Source organism: Asparagus officinalis, unplaced genomic scaffold, assembly GCF_001876935.1.
Source record: "Asparagus officinalis unplaced genomic scaffold, Aspof.V1 AsparagusV1_Un1300, whole genome shotgun sequence".
In the NCBI taxonomy this organism is placed as follows: domain Eukaryota; kingdom Viridiplantae; phylum Streptophyta; class Magnoliopsida; order Asparagales; family Asparagaceae; genus Asparagus; species Asparagus officinalis.
In genome coordinates, this window is record NW_017973559.1 from 3,937 (window position 1) to 20,346 (window position 16,410).

The 16,410-nt window shown below is 53.5% G+C and overlaps 1 protein-coding gene across 1 annotated transcript; it reads right to left on the reverse strand.

Annotated features, from left to right (window-relative positions):
* Window positions 1-6,166: 6,166 nt before the first annotated feature.
* Window positions 6,167-15,967, reverse strand: LOC109828399 (vegetative cell wall protein gp1-like; the record flags this gene model as incomplete). The annotated part of the gene is made up of 4 exons (XM_020395406.1): window positions 15,870-15,967; window positions 15,710-15,782; window positions 7,002-7,222; window positions 6,167-6,514 (listed from the first exon to the last, which is right to left on the reverse strand). Coding segments are annotated over exons 1-4 (740 nt in total), but the record flags the coding sequence as incomplete, so codon positions are not given.
* Window positions 15,968-16,410: the final 443 nt, after the last annotated feature.

The following is a 16,410-nucleotide window of genomic DNA, read 5'->3' on the forward strand; positions in this document are numbered from 1 at the left end:
CAGACTAGAAAACAATTCATCCTTTCTTGTATTGCTCTAGCTGGATGACAAAGGGTCGGACCAAAGGGACTTATTATTTGAGTTAACTCAATCTCCGACTGTAAGTCGGGCATCCCTTATTGGGGTGCTACAAGAAGAAGTCTAACGATTCCATTCAACCACATAGGTTTGCGAAATTGTAGGAGGCCGAGGATAAGTCTACAAAGCTCCACAAGGCCCTCTACGGTCTCAAGCAAGGCACGGCAAGGGGCATGTATTGAAGAGTGTCAACTCCTACTTCACCCAACACCTACAACTTCAATTAAGGTGGAGGCGCCTTAGTAGCCACCGAACTCTTTACACATTTCGGAAGAGATGAGGTAGATATTCTCATTGAGCTGCTATATGTAGACGATATTATGCTTATACAAGACAACAGTGAAGAAGAGCTATGCATGAGTTTAAAGAAGACAATGAGGAGGTCTGTAGCGAGTATGACAGATTTAGGAACCTTTCCTTCTCCACAATCAAATAACTTTCTTGCGTAGTGGGGAAATCCGCAGGCAGCGAAGATTGCATCAATCATTCATCAACAAGGCCTACTGCACAGTCACTTGAACGAAGTTCGACATGGCAGAGCTGCAAGCAGTCTCTAACCGTTCAAGCAAACTGGTGTCAGTGATAAAACTCAAGAAGGGAGTACGGTACCATGCCTCCATAAGAGAGAAGACCTCAACCTCTACAGAATATGCATAGGGCTAGTGTCTCACTCTAGCCCATCTTCTAATGACTGGCGACTAAATTGACGCTCATGTTTTGGCCTCAAGCTTCTTAAAGCAGGTTCTATCATTGTGGGGCAAGCAAGAGTGGCACATGGGAGGGCTGCCAAAACGGGTCCATAATGGTACAGTCCAAGGGACCCAAAATTTTGGGATCGCACTTATTGAAAGATTAAGAAACTCTCTGCGCACGTGTACCAACGCTAATTCGGATTCGTCGCGACTAGTGACCCCAGGAGGTGATGAAAGGACATGAAGAGTACCTCTGGATACGGCTTCAGCACTTCTCGGATCGGGTGTTTCTCCAGGGCCGTTCAATTGAGGGCAGGAGAACCTTGTGGCATCTATCAACTGCAAAGCAAGCCAGTACGTGCGGCTTCTCCCAAGCAGAATGCACAAATCAGTGGCTGAGGAGAGTGTGATGACATTGAAACCGGTCAGAAAAACAACTGGCAGAAACTACTAAAGGAGCGAGACATATCAAGAAGAAAATACGGCACTTCATCAGGGAGACTGCGCAGATCGTTGTTCGGGAGGTTTGTGCCAAAGGACGATGAAAGTGAGAAATCCGGAGCATCTACTGTAAATTGCAAACTGAAGATCAAGCTAGGGGCAACAATTCTCACGCAAGGCGTTTCCGAAGGATCGATTTTCAGCGGGCTGCTTGACCCAGCGGCAGTCGCATAAAGCGTTCTGGAAGCTCTTTTCGGGATGTGATCTCACTGTCGGTAAATAATAAGAGACATTCTGTTTAAAGCAACATGGCTAAAAAGATTCGTCCGCCCTGAGAGGAATGTGATCTTAATCATGTTTAGGCATGTACACCAAGAGCATAGTGTGATATCCCTACAGGGTAAGGTGAATCCATTAAAGAGTCCAACTAGTATAATAATGGGTGCTATTTCAAGGGAGATCGATTGAGTTCCTTTGTATTCATGCAAGTAAATGTGTAGTTAATAATATATTTGTGGAGACGATGATACGGAACGATGTGATAAGTCTTATATAAACCCATGCAGTGGGAGAATTTTGATATAATGAAATAAGAACAACAAAAGCACGGGCAGAAATTCTCATTATTCTTCTTTCTACATCATCTCTCTCGTACACTTTCACTCACTTCCTCTCATATCCATCTTCGTCGCTGATTCACTCCATTCTCGCGTTTTCTCAGGTTTCCTCTCTCGATCTCTCTGTCCTCTCTTCCTCGAATCCTAATATCATTGACGCATATCAAATACTTCGAGATTATTCGACCCGCTCTATCATTCCCCCCCCCATCACATCTCTTCTCGGGCCGTAGCTCATCTCTCATTTCTCCCCTCGACTCTCCTTCTACTTAGTCTTTCCTCTTTCCTCTCCACTCTCTCTCTCTCTGTGTTTGGATTTTTTTTATTTTCTTATTTTGTTGTATGTTCTAAAATTTATAAGTGGTTCCTTGTTTTGTATATTGTTTTTTGATGTTTTTTATTTGTTTGTTTTTTTTTTATTATTTAATTTTGTTTTTTTTTTTTATTTTTTTTTTTTTTTTATTTTGTTTTTTTTTGTTTTTTTTCTTTTTTTCTTATTTTGCTTTTTTTTTCTTTTTATTCTTTTTTTATTTGTTTTTTTATTGTTTTCGATGTCGCTGGGGGCAATAAACTTTTGAGGCGGCAAAAGGAGAAGGGGGGGGTGATGCGTTAATCGTTTGATCGTTTTTTTTTTTGCGGGTGGATTTTTTTGCATTTTCTGTGACTCTTTTTTTTGATTGTGCATATTTGGATATAGATTTTTAGATGTTTTCCTGAGTTGCATTGCACACGTGCGTGTTCGTCATTTTGCGTACGGGGAGTGAAGGAAGACATACTCTCCTCACTTTTCTTTTTGTTTTTTCTTTGTTTTTTTTTTTTAGGAATGATATATACGTTAGCTAGATATTCCTTGTACTTTTCTGTGTGGTGTGGTATGGTATCTGTTCTTTTTTCTTATCTTTTTTTTTATTTTTTTTTTTTTTTTTTTTTTTTTTTTTTTATTTTTTTTTTTTTTTTTTTAATTGTTTTGTATTTTTTAGTTTTTTTGTTTTATTTTTTTTTTTTGTGTTTTCGGAGGTATATCTTTTTTGTTTTTTTTGTTGCTCTTTTTTTGTTTTTTGTTTTGTGATATTTTTTATTTCGCCTTTTTTTTTTTTTTTTTTTTTTTTTTTTTTTTTTTATTAAGTAAGTTCTGTTTTTTTTTTTTTGTTTTTTGTCTTCATGCAATAAAGATGATGCCATTGTTTTTTTTTCATTTTTTTTTTTTTTTTTTTTTTTTTTTTATTCTGTTTTTTCTTTTTTCTTTTTTTTTTTTTTTTTTTTTTTTTATTTTTTTATTTTTTTTTTTTTTTCTTTGTTGGGGGGTTTGGCGACGTGCTTTTTTTTTTTGGGGGATTACGTTTTGTCGCTTCATGGGGGCAAGGGCAGCAGCGGAGACCGGCCGGAGCGGGGGCGGGGGGCCGCGTAGAAGAGCACAAGCGCGGGGCCGCGGGAGCGACGGCGGGGGGGAGGGGAAACAAGCAGAGCGGGAGAAGAAGAAGGGCCGTTCACGGCGCGACACCGCTCAAGGCAAGAGGCCCGGGGCGGCAGAAGAGACCCGGACGTGGAGGGACGGGGGAAAGGACGGAAAGGGCGGGCCGGAATTGGAATGACAAGGAAGGCCGCAGCGGGGGGCAGGGGCGAACACGAATAGCGAGGAAGGGGGCGCAGCACCGAGAGCGAAGAGGTCCGGCCAGACCTGACCAAGGGGCCGACGGCGGAAGCGCCGGCGGGACGCAGCATCGGCGGGGCGAGGAAGGCACGGGAGGCGAAGGGGGCAGGGGGCGGAGAGAACAAAGAACGGGAACCAGAGCGGGCACGAGAACAGGGGGGGCGCGAGAGATGGCGGGGAGAGCTGCAATGCGGGGGGGCAGGCAGCAGCCCAAAGAAACGAGACCGGCGGGGGCAGCGGGAGAGAAGCGGGGCACGGCCCCAGAGAGGGGAGAGGAAGGGCGGAGAGAAGCCAAACGCCGGGACCGCGGAGCGCGCGCAGAGGCGAGGGGGGGGCAACGCAGGGAAAGCGGCCGGCCACCGGAGCGGGAGCGAGAGGGAGAACCGGGAGGGGGACGACGAAGGCAAGGAAGGGCCGCGGGGACAGGCCAAGGGAAGGGAGGAGGGGGGGCAGCGGGCAAAGGAGGACGCCGCAGGAAGAGGCGAACAGCGGCTGGGGCAAGCAGGGAGAGCGGGCGGGGGACGCGGGAACAACCAAAGGGCAGCACGGAGGCAGGGCGGACGGCGGCGGAGAGGGGCGGGAAAAGGCGGAGGCAGGGCGCGCGGGAGGGGACGCCGGCAGGGGCCAGACGAGCGAAGGGTGCAGCACGCGGGAGCAAAAGACCGGAGAGGCAGCGGAACCGCGGGAAGCGGCGCAGCAGCGGGGGGCAGCGGGAGGGGGGGGAGACCCGGAGAATACCAGGCACCGGGGAAAAGACAGGGCGGGCGGCAAAGCCCGCAGGGAGGGCGATAAGGACAGGGGAGGGAGAGGAAAGGCGGCGGGGGACAGGCCGGGGGCAGGGCCGCGGAAGGTAAGGACAGAGCCGGAAAAGGGGGGGGGGACCGGGGCGGCGGCAGGGACGGAACGAGAGTGGCGAGCCAGCGGGAGGGGGGCGCCGCGGCGAGGAGCGGATGCGAGGAGGGGGGCGAACCGCGGCCGCAAGAGTCAGGCGGGGCGGACGAAAACGCGGGGGGGGGGGGCGGGACAGGGGGGGCAGCGGCGGGGAGAGCAAAGGCGAGCAGGGCGACAGGGGGGGCGTGAGCGGGCAGGGCGGCCAAGAGGCCACGGAGGTAACGCGAGAGGAGCGCGGGAGGAGAGCAAGCAAAGGCCGCCGGCTGCAGGGCGGGGGAAGAAGCGGTCACGACGGGAAGAGGGGCGGGGGTGGGCCGCAGACCGCGGGGGACGTGGCGAGGGGATCGGCAGGGGGGGGGGCGGGCGGCGCGAACCGAGCACAGACGCAGGGCAGAGGGAGGGAGACCCACGGGGGCGGCCCAGGGGGGCAGCGGAGCGCGCCGGCCAGGGGGGAGGGAGAGCGGGAGCCCAGGGGGGCGCAGGGGAGGGGCGGAAAGCGGCGCGCAGACGGGGGGAGCGGAACCGCAGCGGAAGCAGAAAGAGGAGCCCCGCGGGAGGCGAGGAGCAAGGAGCGAGAAGGGGCCAACCACAAGGCAGAGGCGAGGAGGAGAGGAAGCCGAAGCGCGGCGCCCGAGACCGCTGGGCGAGGAGCGAGGACCGGGAGCGAAAGGAGAAACCCCGCCCCGGACGCGCCGAGGGTGAAAGCGGAGCCCGAGGCCAGGAGCGGGCGCGGGCGGGACGGAGGAGAGAGAGCGACCAGGGGGCAGGCGAGCGGCAGCGGCGTCTGTGTATATGAGAAAAGGGGGGGGAGGGAGAGCGGGGGCCGGGCCGGGAAAGGGCACGGGGAGGCGGGCCGCGGAGGGTGGGGGCGGGAGACCGGGGGGGGCCGAAAGAAGGCGGGGGGGGGCCGGGGTACAGAGGAAGCGGAGCGGGCAGAGACAACGCAGGAGGAGCAGAGCAGCGCGGTGGAGGCACAGAGCAGCAGAGAACAAGAGGACGCGGAAACAATCGGGGGAGGGGCAAGAGCGGGCAAGGCCAGGGACAAGCCGCGGCGGAACGAGGGGCAGCGCAAGAGGGAGGACAAAGGGACAAGGGCAGGGAAAATAAAACCACCAAGCGGAAGCGAAGCTGGCGAGCAGAAGCAGCCCCGCGGGGGGCCCGGGGCGAGGGGGCAGGAGCGGAGGCGGGGAACCCAGTAAAGGAGAGAAGCGGGGGAAATAAGGCGCAAGGAAGCCGGGGAGGGGGGGCGGAGCCGCGACACGCGGCCGAACCGCAGGGGGCAGGGCGACGGACGGCAAACACGGAGGGAGAGGAGGGAGGGAAGGAGAACGGACGAGGTGAGCCAAGGCGACCCAAGAGGAAGGGGGACGAAGGCGCCGGCAGCGAGCACAGGGAGCACGGGGACGGCGGGCGGCCAAAGCCCCAGGGGAGCACGGGGACCCGGAGGGACCGCAAGGGGGCGGGAGCACCCGAGGGGGAGCCGGAGAGAACAAGGACCGGGAGACGCCAAGGGCGGCGGAGACCGAGGAAAGGGGCAGCAAGCGAAGCGGCAGAAGGACGCAGCAGCAGAACCGGAGCCACGGGAGGCGGGGGCGGTGGCGGGAGCAAGGACCCGAGGAAGAGAGCGGGGAGCCGGGGCGAGGCCGCGGCACGGCCGCGGGGGGGAAAGGAATGCGAGGAAGGGGGGGGCGGCGAAGGGGGGGCGGGGGGACGGCAAGCGGGCGGGAGGGGGCAGCAGCCGGGGGGGACTGGAGGGGCAGAAACCCGGAGGGGCAAAAGCGGGCGGGCGGCCGCACCGGGGGCCGTGGAACAACCGCAAGCAACGGCAGACAGGGGGAGCGGGGCCGGGAAGGGGCACGAGGGGAGAAGGGAGAGCGAAGACGCGGAGGGCGGCCGGGCCGGGGGCCGCGGCCAAGGGCGGCGGGGAACGAGACGGCGGCGGAGGCGGCACCGGCCGAGGGGCGCGCGGGGGGGGAGGCACGCGGCGGGCGGAGAGCGGCCGGGACCGGGGGGCGGACGCGGAAGCACCCCCAGCGGGGGGAGTGGGGGGCGGGGCCCCGTGGGGCCACCCCGGCGCCACGAGGGGGGCTGGGAAAGGGGAGGGGAGACGCAGGGCCGCGGCGGGCAGCAAAAACGGCGGGGGCCTGACGGCAGAGAGGCAGGAAAGCGAGGGGAGCGCGGCGTCAGGCGGCGCCGGGGAGGAGCGAGACGCCGCAGAAGGGACGGCCGGGCGCGGGGGCGGGCGGCGGGGGAGGACGAGCCAGCCGCAGGGGCAGCGGGCAAGGGCAGAGGCGGGGGAACAGAGGAGGGCGCCGGGGGGAGCGGGGGGGGGCACAAGCCCCGGGGGCGGGGCCAGGGGGGCAGGCAGGGCCCGGCGGCAGCCACGGGGGACTGCGGGCGGCGCGAACCAGGGGGGGGCAGCCGGCCAAAACGGAGGGGACACGGGGGGGGCGCCAACAGGGCGGGACGGCGGGCGGGGGGAGGAACGCCGACAGCAAAGGAAGGCCGGGACGGGGGCCCGGGAGGGGGGAGCACGACGGAGGTGGGGGGGAGTGAACCGCTCGAGGTGGGGGAGGCGCAAGACTTCGGAGCCCGTCACCGGGGGGCTCGCGGCTGGAGCCACGAGCGCACGGCAGCTGGAGCTGGGGTGGGCGCTCAACAGGGAGGGAGAGGCAGAACGGCGCAGGCCGGGAAGGAGTGACAGCGGGAGGAAAGCGCGGGCCGCGAGGGCGGCGGCGGAGGCTGGGGGGTGGGCCAAGGGGCCCCGCGAGAGGGGGGGGGCTGGGGGGCGGCGGGGCGGAGGGGGCAAGGGGAAAGGGAGGGGCAGCAACGGGAGGAGCAAGGGGCCGGACCTGACCCCGGGGACGGAAAGGCGGCGGGGGAGCAGGCGGCGGCCGGGGGCCGCGGGCGGCGGCGTCCGGGGGAGGACCGCCGCGCGGGCGCGCGACGCGGAGCGCAGAAGCCGGCAGGCCGTGGGACGGGGCGGGCCCGCTAGCGCGGCCAACACGTGCCAGCGGGACCAGAGGGGGGGGCAAGGCGTGGGAGGAAGGAAGGCCGCAGGGAGGGGGGGGCAGGGCAGCGCCGGGGGGCCGAACGCGGGGGACGAGGGGGACTAACGCCCCGCCCCGGCGGCGTCGCAGCGAGAAACGAGGCCGAGAGAAGGACCTGCGGGGGCGGCGGCGAAGAAATGGGCAAGGACTGGGTGCGCGGAAGGTCGGCCCCAGCGAGGGACGGCGACGGCGGGGAGGCGGCGAAGACCAAGCGAAAGACAGCCGAGCTCCGCGAAGAGTGCGACGAGGACGCACCAAGGGGCAGAGCGAGGACCAGAGAGAAACGCCAGGTGCGAGGGTGAAAGGAAAGGGGCAAAGGGCGGGGAGGTGGAACCATGCCCAGGGAACGGTCGGGAAGGGGAAGGGGAGATTAATACTTCGGGCCGGATGATGGGAATCCGATTCCCATTCTCGTTGGGTAATGGGCAAGGAATGCCCTGTTTCTTCGTCTGCTTGAGCGGAAATCAATGTATTGATTTTGCTGCTCGAGATTTTTTAATTTTCAGATTCTCTTGTTTTCCGGTAGCGATTCTCGTTACCACCCCGCTGTATTTACGAATGGATTATTGGGTATTAGCAGCTTGGTCAATTCGTATCATGTCGTCTTCCAGATTAACCGGGTTACGACGACGTTGGCTCGCCATTGCTGGTTCGTCCAAATGCTTGGATTTGTTGGTCATGCATTTCTCTCATATTTTGCATGGCCATCTGCATTTCGAACCTGAAGGTTCCTGCTGCTTAGCTAAGGCATCTTCAAGCATTTTGGCCACCTGCTCCGCACTTATCATAAACGCTTCGCGGGGTTGTCCCTTGCTGGATACTGTATTATCTGATGCGACCGCGGAGTCGGCATCAGATTCTTCATCTTCTGAAGGGAGCCTTGTTCGAATCCTGCCATAGGTTGCTCGCTTGATGGTTCTGGACTGCAAACGGGTCCTAGGTCGGGATGCTCTCAAAATTGACTCGAAATCATCCCGTGCCGATGTCCCCTTGCTGGTCATGTTGGTGGTGACCCTCGGAAATTCTCCGTCTTCAATCATCCTTCTTCTTCGTTGAAAATGCCTAGGCCTGGGTTTTGGCGTCTCCGCACTAAGCCTTTCAAAAACTGAAACTCTTTCGGGGACCGCCTTGATGCAGTTGCATTCAGACAATACCGCCCGAATGAGTTTGGAACAGGGGCATTGAATTTCCTGTTCTCGGGGACTCCTCTTCCTGGTTCTATTCGTACCCCCAGCACGATAGTACAACTCGTCATTTTGACAGTCGGAGTAACCTATCGTGTGCGGGCACGACTTCTCAGGTATAACACTATCACTATCAGATGATAATGTTTCCATCTGAGGTTGGATCGCCTTCTTTGGGCTTTCAAAAATTACACGCCTCGAAACGTGCCTTTGTGGGCGCGAGTCTTCAGTGTGCTCTTGGACTTCGATATGCAAATTGGTGCGCGCAGTTGCCTTGAGCTCTTTGACATACTGGAGGTGACGGCGACCCCCAACGTGTTGAGTCGTTCTGGGCTTCTTCATTGGGCCCAAACGCTCGTGAACTGGAACTTTGCCTCTCTCGTCGGGAACTGGACCGAGGCGCTCTAAAACTGGCTTCCTCCTTCGGGATGATTCTGCATGATCTCCCGGAATGGCCATAGGAATTAACGGCGACTTTGGTTGACTCGCCGGAGTTTGACCTTCCTTAGAAGGCTGCACTGGTTGCTTTTTGGCCTGAGTCGCCAGACTTGGCGTGTTGGTGGCGGCTTTTTCGTCACCTCCTTTTGCAGTTTTCTATGGGCTTCCTGGACTTTAGCCCGTGCCTGTGCTGACATCGCGCGGCGCTTGCGGATACGTTCCTCAAGCGTCGAACGGTTCCGTTTGACGCGGACCCATTCGTTCTTTGGCGGCTTGGAGGAGTCACCGTTCATTGGTGGTTGAGGCTGTTTGCCTCTTCTGTTCTTCAAATCCGCGTTGTAGCGGAATCCGTCTGTAGACTCCATCGCCTTGGCGAGTTGCCGCGCAAGGCGTTGACGACGCCTCTGGCGGGCTCTCTTTGAGAGAGTCACAACGCCCTGAACAGTAGAGGCGTTGGCGGGAGTTGGGTTGACCTGATTGGAGGTCGGTGGAACTTCATTTGACGCAACTTCGGCGTCAGTTGGGTTGAGAGCTTCGTGGGCTTCCCGAGCAGCTTCAAACCAACGAGCTTTTCTCCCGGAGGAGAACTTCTTGGACTTGCGGGGGGAGATAGAGCCGGACGAGGACACGTACTCCTCGAACTTGGCTTGGTCGAACTCATACTCGACCTCCTCCACGACCCGGATTGCAATCCGCGGCTGCGACGCATCGATCTCGTTGGCGAGATCGTCGGCTCCCACTGTGGTCGCCAGATTGTTCGCGTGGAAAACTGTTTTCTTTTTCATTGAGATAATTGTCATCTTGGATTACAAAGATCCGGTCTTTTATAGATCCGGTTACAACTAAATCAAAGAAAAAAAAATAAAAATTACAACTTTCCTCTTGTGAACAAATCGCAAGCTCCTGTTTTGCGGTTGCTTGCTTGTGTGGGTTCTTTGCCAACGCCGGGGTTAATCCGTGGACCACCGCGCGATCTAGATCCGGTCGGATCTACACGATTATGCGGGTATTATTCCACGAAGGGAATAATAGCCGGGAGGGATTAATCCACCAAGGGAATAATCGCTCAGATCTCGAGATCTAAGACCAAGCTTAGATCTGGAGTGTAGTCTCGTGTAGATCTCAGATCTGTTCTTTCTTCCTCTCGAGATCCTGCCTTTTCTGACGTGGATGGTCGCCGAGGATCAGATCTGAATGTGCAAGTCTTCTGGTCTTCAAGCTCCGAGTTCACTCTTCAATCCGGCAGAGTTTCGGCTCTTGAAAGTTCGACCTCTGAAAATGAACATCTCTAGGCCTATTTATAGGCTCTCAGGACAGTGGCTGCAAAAAGGGAATTGTCGGCCACCTCGGGCCACTGTCGGCCACCTCGGGCCACTGTCGGCCACCTCGGGGTGGCCGACACTGTGCCTAGCCACCTTGGGGTGGCTCGGCTCATGGCCGAGCCACCCCAAGGTGGCTCGGCCACCGAGCCACCCCGAGGTGGCTCGGCTTTGGTAGGTGAGGAAAGCTTGCCCTGAGATACGTTGGACCATTTAGGGTCATTGTGCATGTTGAAACCGTTTCATATTGGCTAGATCTTATAGCATCGATGATAAATATACACGATGTTTTTCATGTTTTGATGCTCAAGAAGCATTTGCACGACAAGGAGTATTAGAGAGTGACTAACGCATCAGACTTAGGGATTCTAGCTGATTTGACCACCATTTAGATCCCAGTTTGTATTTTTACTAGAGACGATAAGTGACTTAGAAATAAGGTGATTTCTTTAGTGAAAGTGTAGTGGAACCAGAAGGGAGCTGAGGAAGCTTCTTGGGAGCGCGAGGACGATATGCGTCATAACTACCCACACCTGTTTGAGCAGATAAAATATTAATTATGATTTATTTGTGTTCACATTATTTATACAACCACATTTACATTTAACGGCAAAATGGAGGTATTAACACATAGCTCCTGATCATTCGGAACATATGATATATATATATGAGGGGGTTCTTTGTTTGGATTTTTGCTTGATGACCTAGTTTTTTTTAATTAGGGGTTAAGTGGTAGTTTTTGCATTCTAGATTCTTAAGTGTAAATATTACTTGTGATACATATCATTAGATTAATGATACAAGATGTGTATGTAAGGGTTTCCTTGGCTGGATTATTCTCTCAACGTGCTTTTCTCGTATAATGAAACTCTAAAGATACGTTTGCTGAATTTCAAGAACGAAATTCTTTAACGGGGATGAATATAAAACACAATAATTTTTTTTAAATACTAGGGTAAATAGTATTACATGAGTTATAGTATAATAAATATCATTTAATGAAGAATGATAGTAATTGATTTGAGACCAACTAATAGTATATATACATTATACACTAATGTAATCTAAATCTTGTAGGCGTATAAAACTGCCTATAGGTCCCTACGAACGGCTCAGTGCTAAGAAAAGATGATGAACGTCATAATCTAAGTCACAGGAGCTTGATTAATATCGACAAACACATAAAGTGGGTTGACGAACTATGTGAAGCAACGGAGTTTCAGAATAATGAGGATACGAACGGATCGGGAGCCCCGTGTCACTTACAAAAGACGAAATACCCTTCGTGTCTCATTTATTCCACAGATGATCTAATCATTGGAGATTATAGAACTCCTCATCGTCTTTCCAATTATGGCGAAAAGGGACAAGTGTGCAAAACAAAATGTCTCAGCCCGAGCCGAGACACCCAAAGGTGTCTCCGAACTTGTAGAGCTGTTTTGACCATGATCCCGTTTGAATCTGAAGACACTCAAAACAGGAAAGTTGTAGATATTTTTGTCAATTTTCCAACCCATCTGGAATCAGGTCATTTGGATGTCATATGAGGAAGTTATGCCTAAAATAGCGCCGAGACACCCAGAGGTGTCTCTGACCTGGCCGAGACACCCAAAGGTGTCTCGGAACTTGTGGAGCTGTTTTGACCATGATCCCGTTTGAATCTGAAGAAACTCAAAACAGGAAAGTTGCCGAAACTCTGTCGAATTGAAGATTGAGCTCAGAGTTTTTAAGACTTGAAAACTTGAAGATTCAGATCTGATTCTACACGAGATCACACTCCGGATCAAAGCTTGGCCTTTAATCCCGAGAATTAAGGGCGATGATTTCCTTGGTGAACTAATCCCCCCCGGCTATTATTTCCTTCGCGAAATATTACCCGTCGAATCGTGTAGATCCGACCGGATCTAGATCGCGCGGTGGTCCACGGATTAACCCCGGTGTTGGCAAAGAACCCACACAAGCGAGCAACCGTAAAACAGGAGCTCGCGATTTGTTCAAAAAACAAGGAGAAAGTTGTAATCTTTTCATTTATTTTCTTTGACTTTCGTTGTAACCGGATCTAAAAAAGACCGGATCTTTGTAACTCAAAAAGCTGTTATTTGAGATGACAATGAAATCAATAATGAAGAAAGACATGATTTTCCCCGCGAACAATCTGGCGACCACAGTAGGAGCCGTCGATCTCGCTGCCGAGATCGGAGCGTCGCAGCCGCGGATCTCAATCCCGGTCGTGGAGGAGGTCGAATACGAGTTCGACCAACAGAGGTTCAAGGAATACTTGTCGTCGTCGTCCGGATCAACCTCCCCCCGCAAGTCCAAGAAGTCCAAGCTCTCCTCCAGGAGAAAAGCTCGTTGGTTCGAAGAAGTTCAGAACGTCAATGAAGCTCTCACCCCGGCTGACGCCAAAGTTGCGTCGGGTGAAGTTCCACCGACCTCCAACGAGGTCAAACCTATTCTGGCCGACGCCTCTACTATTGAGGGCGTTGTGACTCTCTCAAAGAGAGCCCGCCAGAGGCGACGTCAACGCCTCGCGCGGCAACTCGCTAAGGCAATGGAGTCTACAGACAGAGTCCGCTACGACGCGGATCTGAAGAATAGGAGAGGCAAACAGCCTCAACAACTGAAGAATGACGGTTCCTCCAAGTCGCCGACGAACGAATGGATCCGGGTCAAACGGAACCGTTCGACACTCGAAGAGCGGCCAAAAAGCCGAGGAATTGAAGAAAGAAAAAGTGGCCAAAAAGCCGCCATCAACCCGCCAAGTGTGGAGGCCGAAGCAGCCTCCAACCAAAGTTTAAACTCCGGCGAATCAACCAAAGTTGCCGGTAATCCCAATAGCATCTACGGGAGATCATGCAGAGTCATCCCGAAAGAAGAAGCCAGTTTTGGAGCGTCTCGGTCCGCTTCCCGATGAGCGAGTCAAAGCTCCAGTTCAAGAGCGTTTGGGCCCAATGAAGAAACCCCGGACGACGCAACATGCTGGGGGTCACAGTTACCCTCAACATGACAGAGAGACCAGGGCAGCTGCGCGCACCAACTTGCGCATTAAAGTCCAGGAACCCGCCGAGAACTCACGCCCAAAAAGGCATGTTACGAGGCGCGTGACTTTCGAAAGCCCATAGAAGGTAGTTCGCCCTCAGAAGGAAATATTATCACCTGATGACGATAATGGTATACCTGAGAAGTCGTGTCAACACACGATAGGTTACTCCGATCGTCAAGTAGACGAGTTGTATTATCGTGCTGGGGGTACTAATAAAACCAGGAAGAGGAGTCCCCGAGAACAGGAAACTCAGTGCCCCTTTTCCAAACTCATTCGGGCAGTATTGTCTGAATGCAGTTGCATCAAGGCGGTCCCCGAAAGAGTTTTGGTTTTTGAAAGACTTAGTACCGAAACGCCAAAACCAAGGCCTAGGCGTTTCTGATGAAGAAGAACGGTGGTTGAAGATGGAGAATTTCCGAGGGTCACCACCAATATGACTAGCAGAGGGACATCGGCGCGGGACAATATCGAATCCATTCTGAAAGCATCCCGGCCTAGAACCCGTCTGCAGTCCGGAACCATCAAGCGAGCAATCTATGGTAGGGTTCGGACAAGACTCCCTTCAGAAGATGAAGAATCTGATGCCGGCTCCGCAGTCGCATCAGATAATACGGTATCCAGCGAGGGACAACCCCGCGAGGCGCTTATGATAAGTGCGGAGCAGGTGGCCAAGATGCTTGAAGACACCTTGGCTAAACAACAGGATACTTTCAGGTTTGAAATGCAGATGGCCATGCAGAACATGAGAGAAATGCATGAGCAACAAATTCAAGCACTGACAAACCAGCAAGGCGAACCAAGTCGTCGCAACCAAGTTAATCAGGAAGATGAGGACACACAAGGCGAACCAAGTCGTCGCAACCAAGTTCATCAGGAGGACGAGGATACGAATGAAGCTCGTAATACTAACAATCCTCCCGTCAATGCAGGGGGTGGTAACGAGAATGCTAGCGAAAACACAGATGATTTCCGCTCAAGAGCGATCTGAAAATTAAAAATCTCGAGAGCAAAATCAACACGTTGATTTCCGCTCAAGAGATGAAGAAAACAGGCATTCCGTGTCCATACCCAAGAGAGTGGGAATCAATCCCATATCCGGCGAAGTTCAACCTAATTAACTTTACGCCGTTATTTGATTTACTTCAAATCACACTTGGGGATAATCTCCAGCAATGAGCCTCTGATGGTGCGGTCATTCGCCGACACTCTTCGCGGAGCCGCCTTCGATTAGTATCGCCGCCTCAAGCCAGGTAGCGTGAACAGCTGGGACGATATGGAGACTATGTTCCTCACTAATTTCTTCGACGATGACACCGAGATATCTATCGGATCATTGCTCTATGAGAAGCAGAAGGACGAGGAGTTAGTCGACACCTTCGTCAAAAGGTTCCGGAATAAGGCGATGAACTGTCGGGACCTGATCACCGAGGAATTCATTCTCTTGACCTGCCACAACAATCTGTCCTTGGACGTGTTGGAAGCAATGGGGACAGCACCGTCCAAAACCTGGAAGGATCTGAAGGTCCGAGGGGAGCAAGCTGAGCGATTCCTCAGGAGAAAGAAGGCGGAGAGAGGCCAACAAGCGGCGAACGCAACGCAGAATACAGCACCGTCCAAAACCTGGAAGGATCTGAAGGTCCGAGGGGAGCAAGCTGAGCGATTCCTCAGGAGAAAGAAGGCGGAGAGAGGCCAACAAGCGGCGAACACAACGCAGAATTTCAACCCGAGGGGGAAAGGTAAGGCATACGCTAATGCAGTTGATGCTAATCAGACTTTTCAATTGCAACCTCAGCAACAGCAGCAGCAACGAGCGCCACAACAGTCGCAGTCGCAATGGCAACAACGGCCTCAGAAGCAGAAGTCTTCAGAGCCAAGATTTCCCAAAGTGTACTCCTTCAAAGATGACGAAGTTCCTGGCCAATGTGGTGTCAATCAGCTTTGGATCAGTGCCCACAGCGTGGTTTGAACCAAAATGCATCCCCAAGGTAGGAATGAAGACAATAAATGACGACCCATACGGACAACGCCAGAAAGGACTTGTGCCACACACAGCCCCGAATGGTGAGATTCTTTGGGTTCATCCAGATTTGATTGGAGATGAACAATGGACTGGAGCCCTTTCCAAGAAAGAGTCAAAAGGAAAAGGTAAGTCTTGTTATGGAGCCTCGGCCATCCCAGAAGAAGACGACGAAGCAATCCCTACCTTCTCGTTTCTTGATAATGAACATGCAACTCTTATAACCACCGGAGAACCAATACTCGCCACCAGAAACGGGAACGAGTATCGTTCCGAATATCCAAGTACCTCTGATCGACTAGCTGAGGTAGAGACGATTACAACACCTCCCGCACCTGCTGAGAAGACACAGCAGGAACACCTGCACCAAGGTGTTCAAAACCCGAGGCAGTCTCAATTCAATCAACAGTTTGGAAGAGACAGACCGGAAAATTCAAGGGCTTCATACCACTTCGATGTTATGACCCAATTGGCTAACATTCCAGTGAAAGTAACTCTACACGAGTTATCACGTCTTTCCAAAAACACTAGAGAAGCGTTCACCATTACTCCTGACCAGCTCACTCAAATAGTTCAAGAAGCGTTAATCAAGCAGAAAGAAGAATTTGAGAGTAAGATGGAATTGGCTATGCGAAGGCCTTAGTTGAAGCCGGCGTCCCAATAGCAGGACAAACCGAATGACAATGACCATCAACACTCCGAAGAGTATATGAGTATAAACTGCTTCTCAATCCTCCGACTGGTATAAGAGGTTAAACTGCTCCCTGATACTCCAATAGGTATATGAGTCTAAACTATTTCCTACCATTGACGGGAAGTTCCTGGAGAGTTTTTTATATTCTTAAGGATAACCTGGTCATGTAACTGATTATAATGTCGAACCCAGTTTTGCAAGGAAAGCTGGGGGTGGATAATGGGAAGTTCCCGGAAGGATATTACGTGTAGTATTCTTAGGGATAACCCAGTCACTGTAGAAGTGATGAATAAGA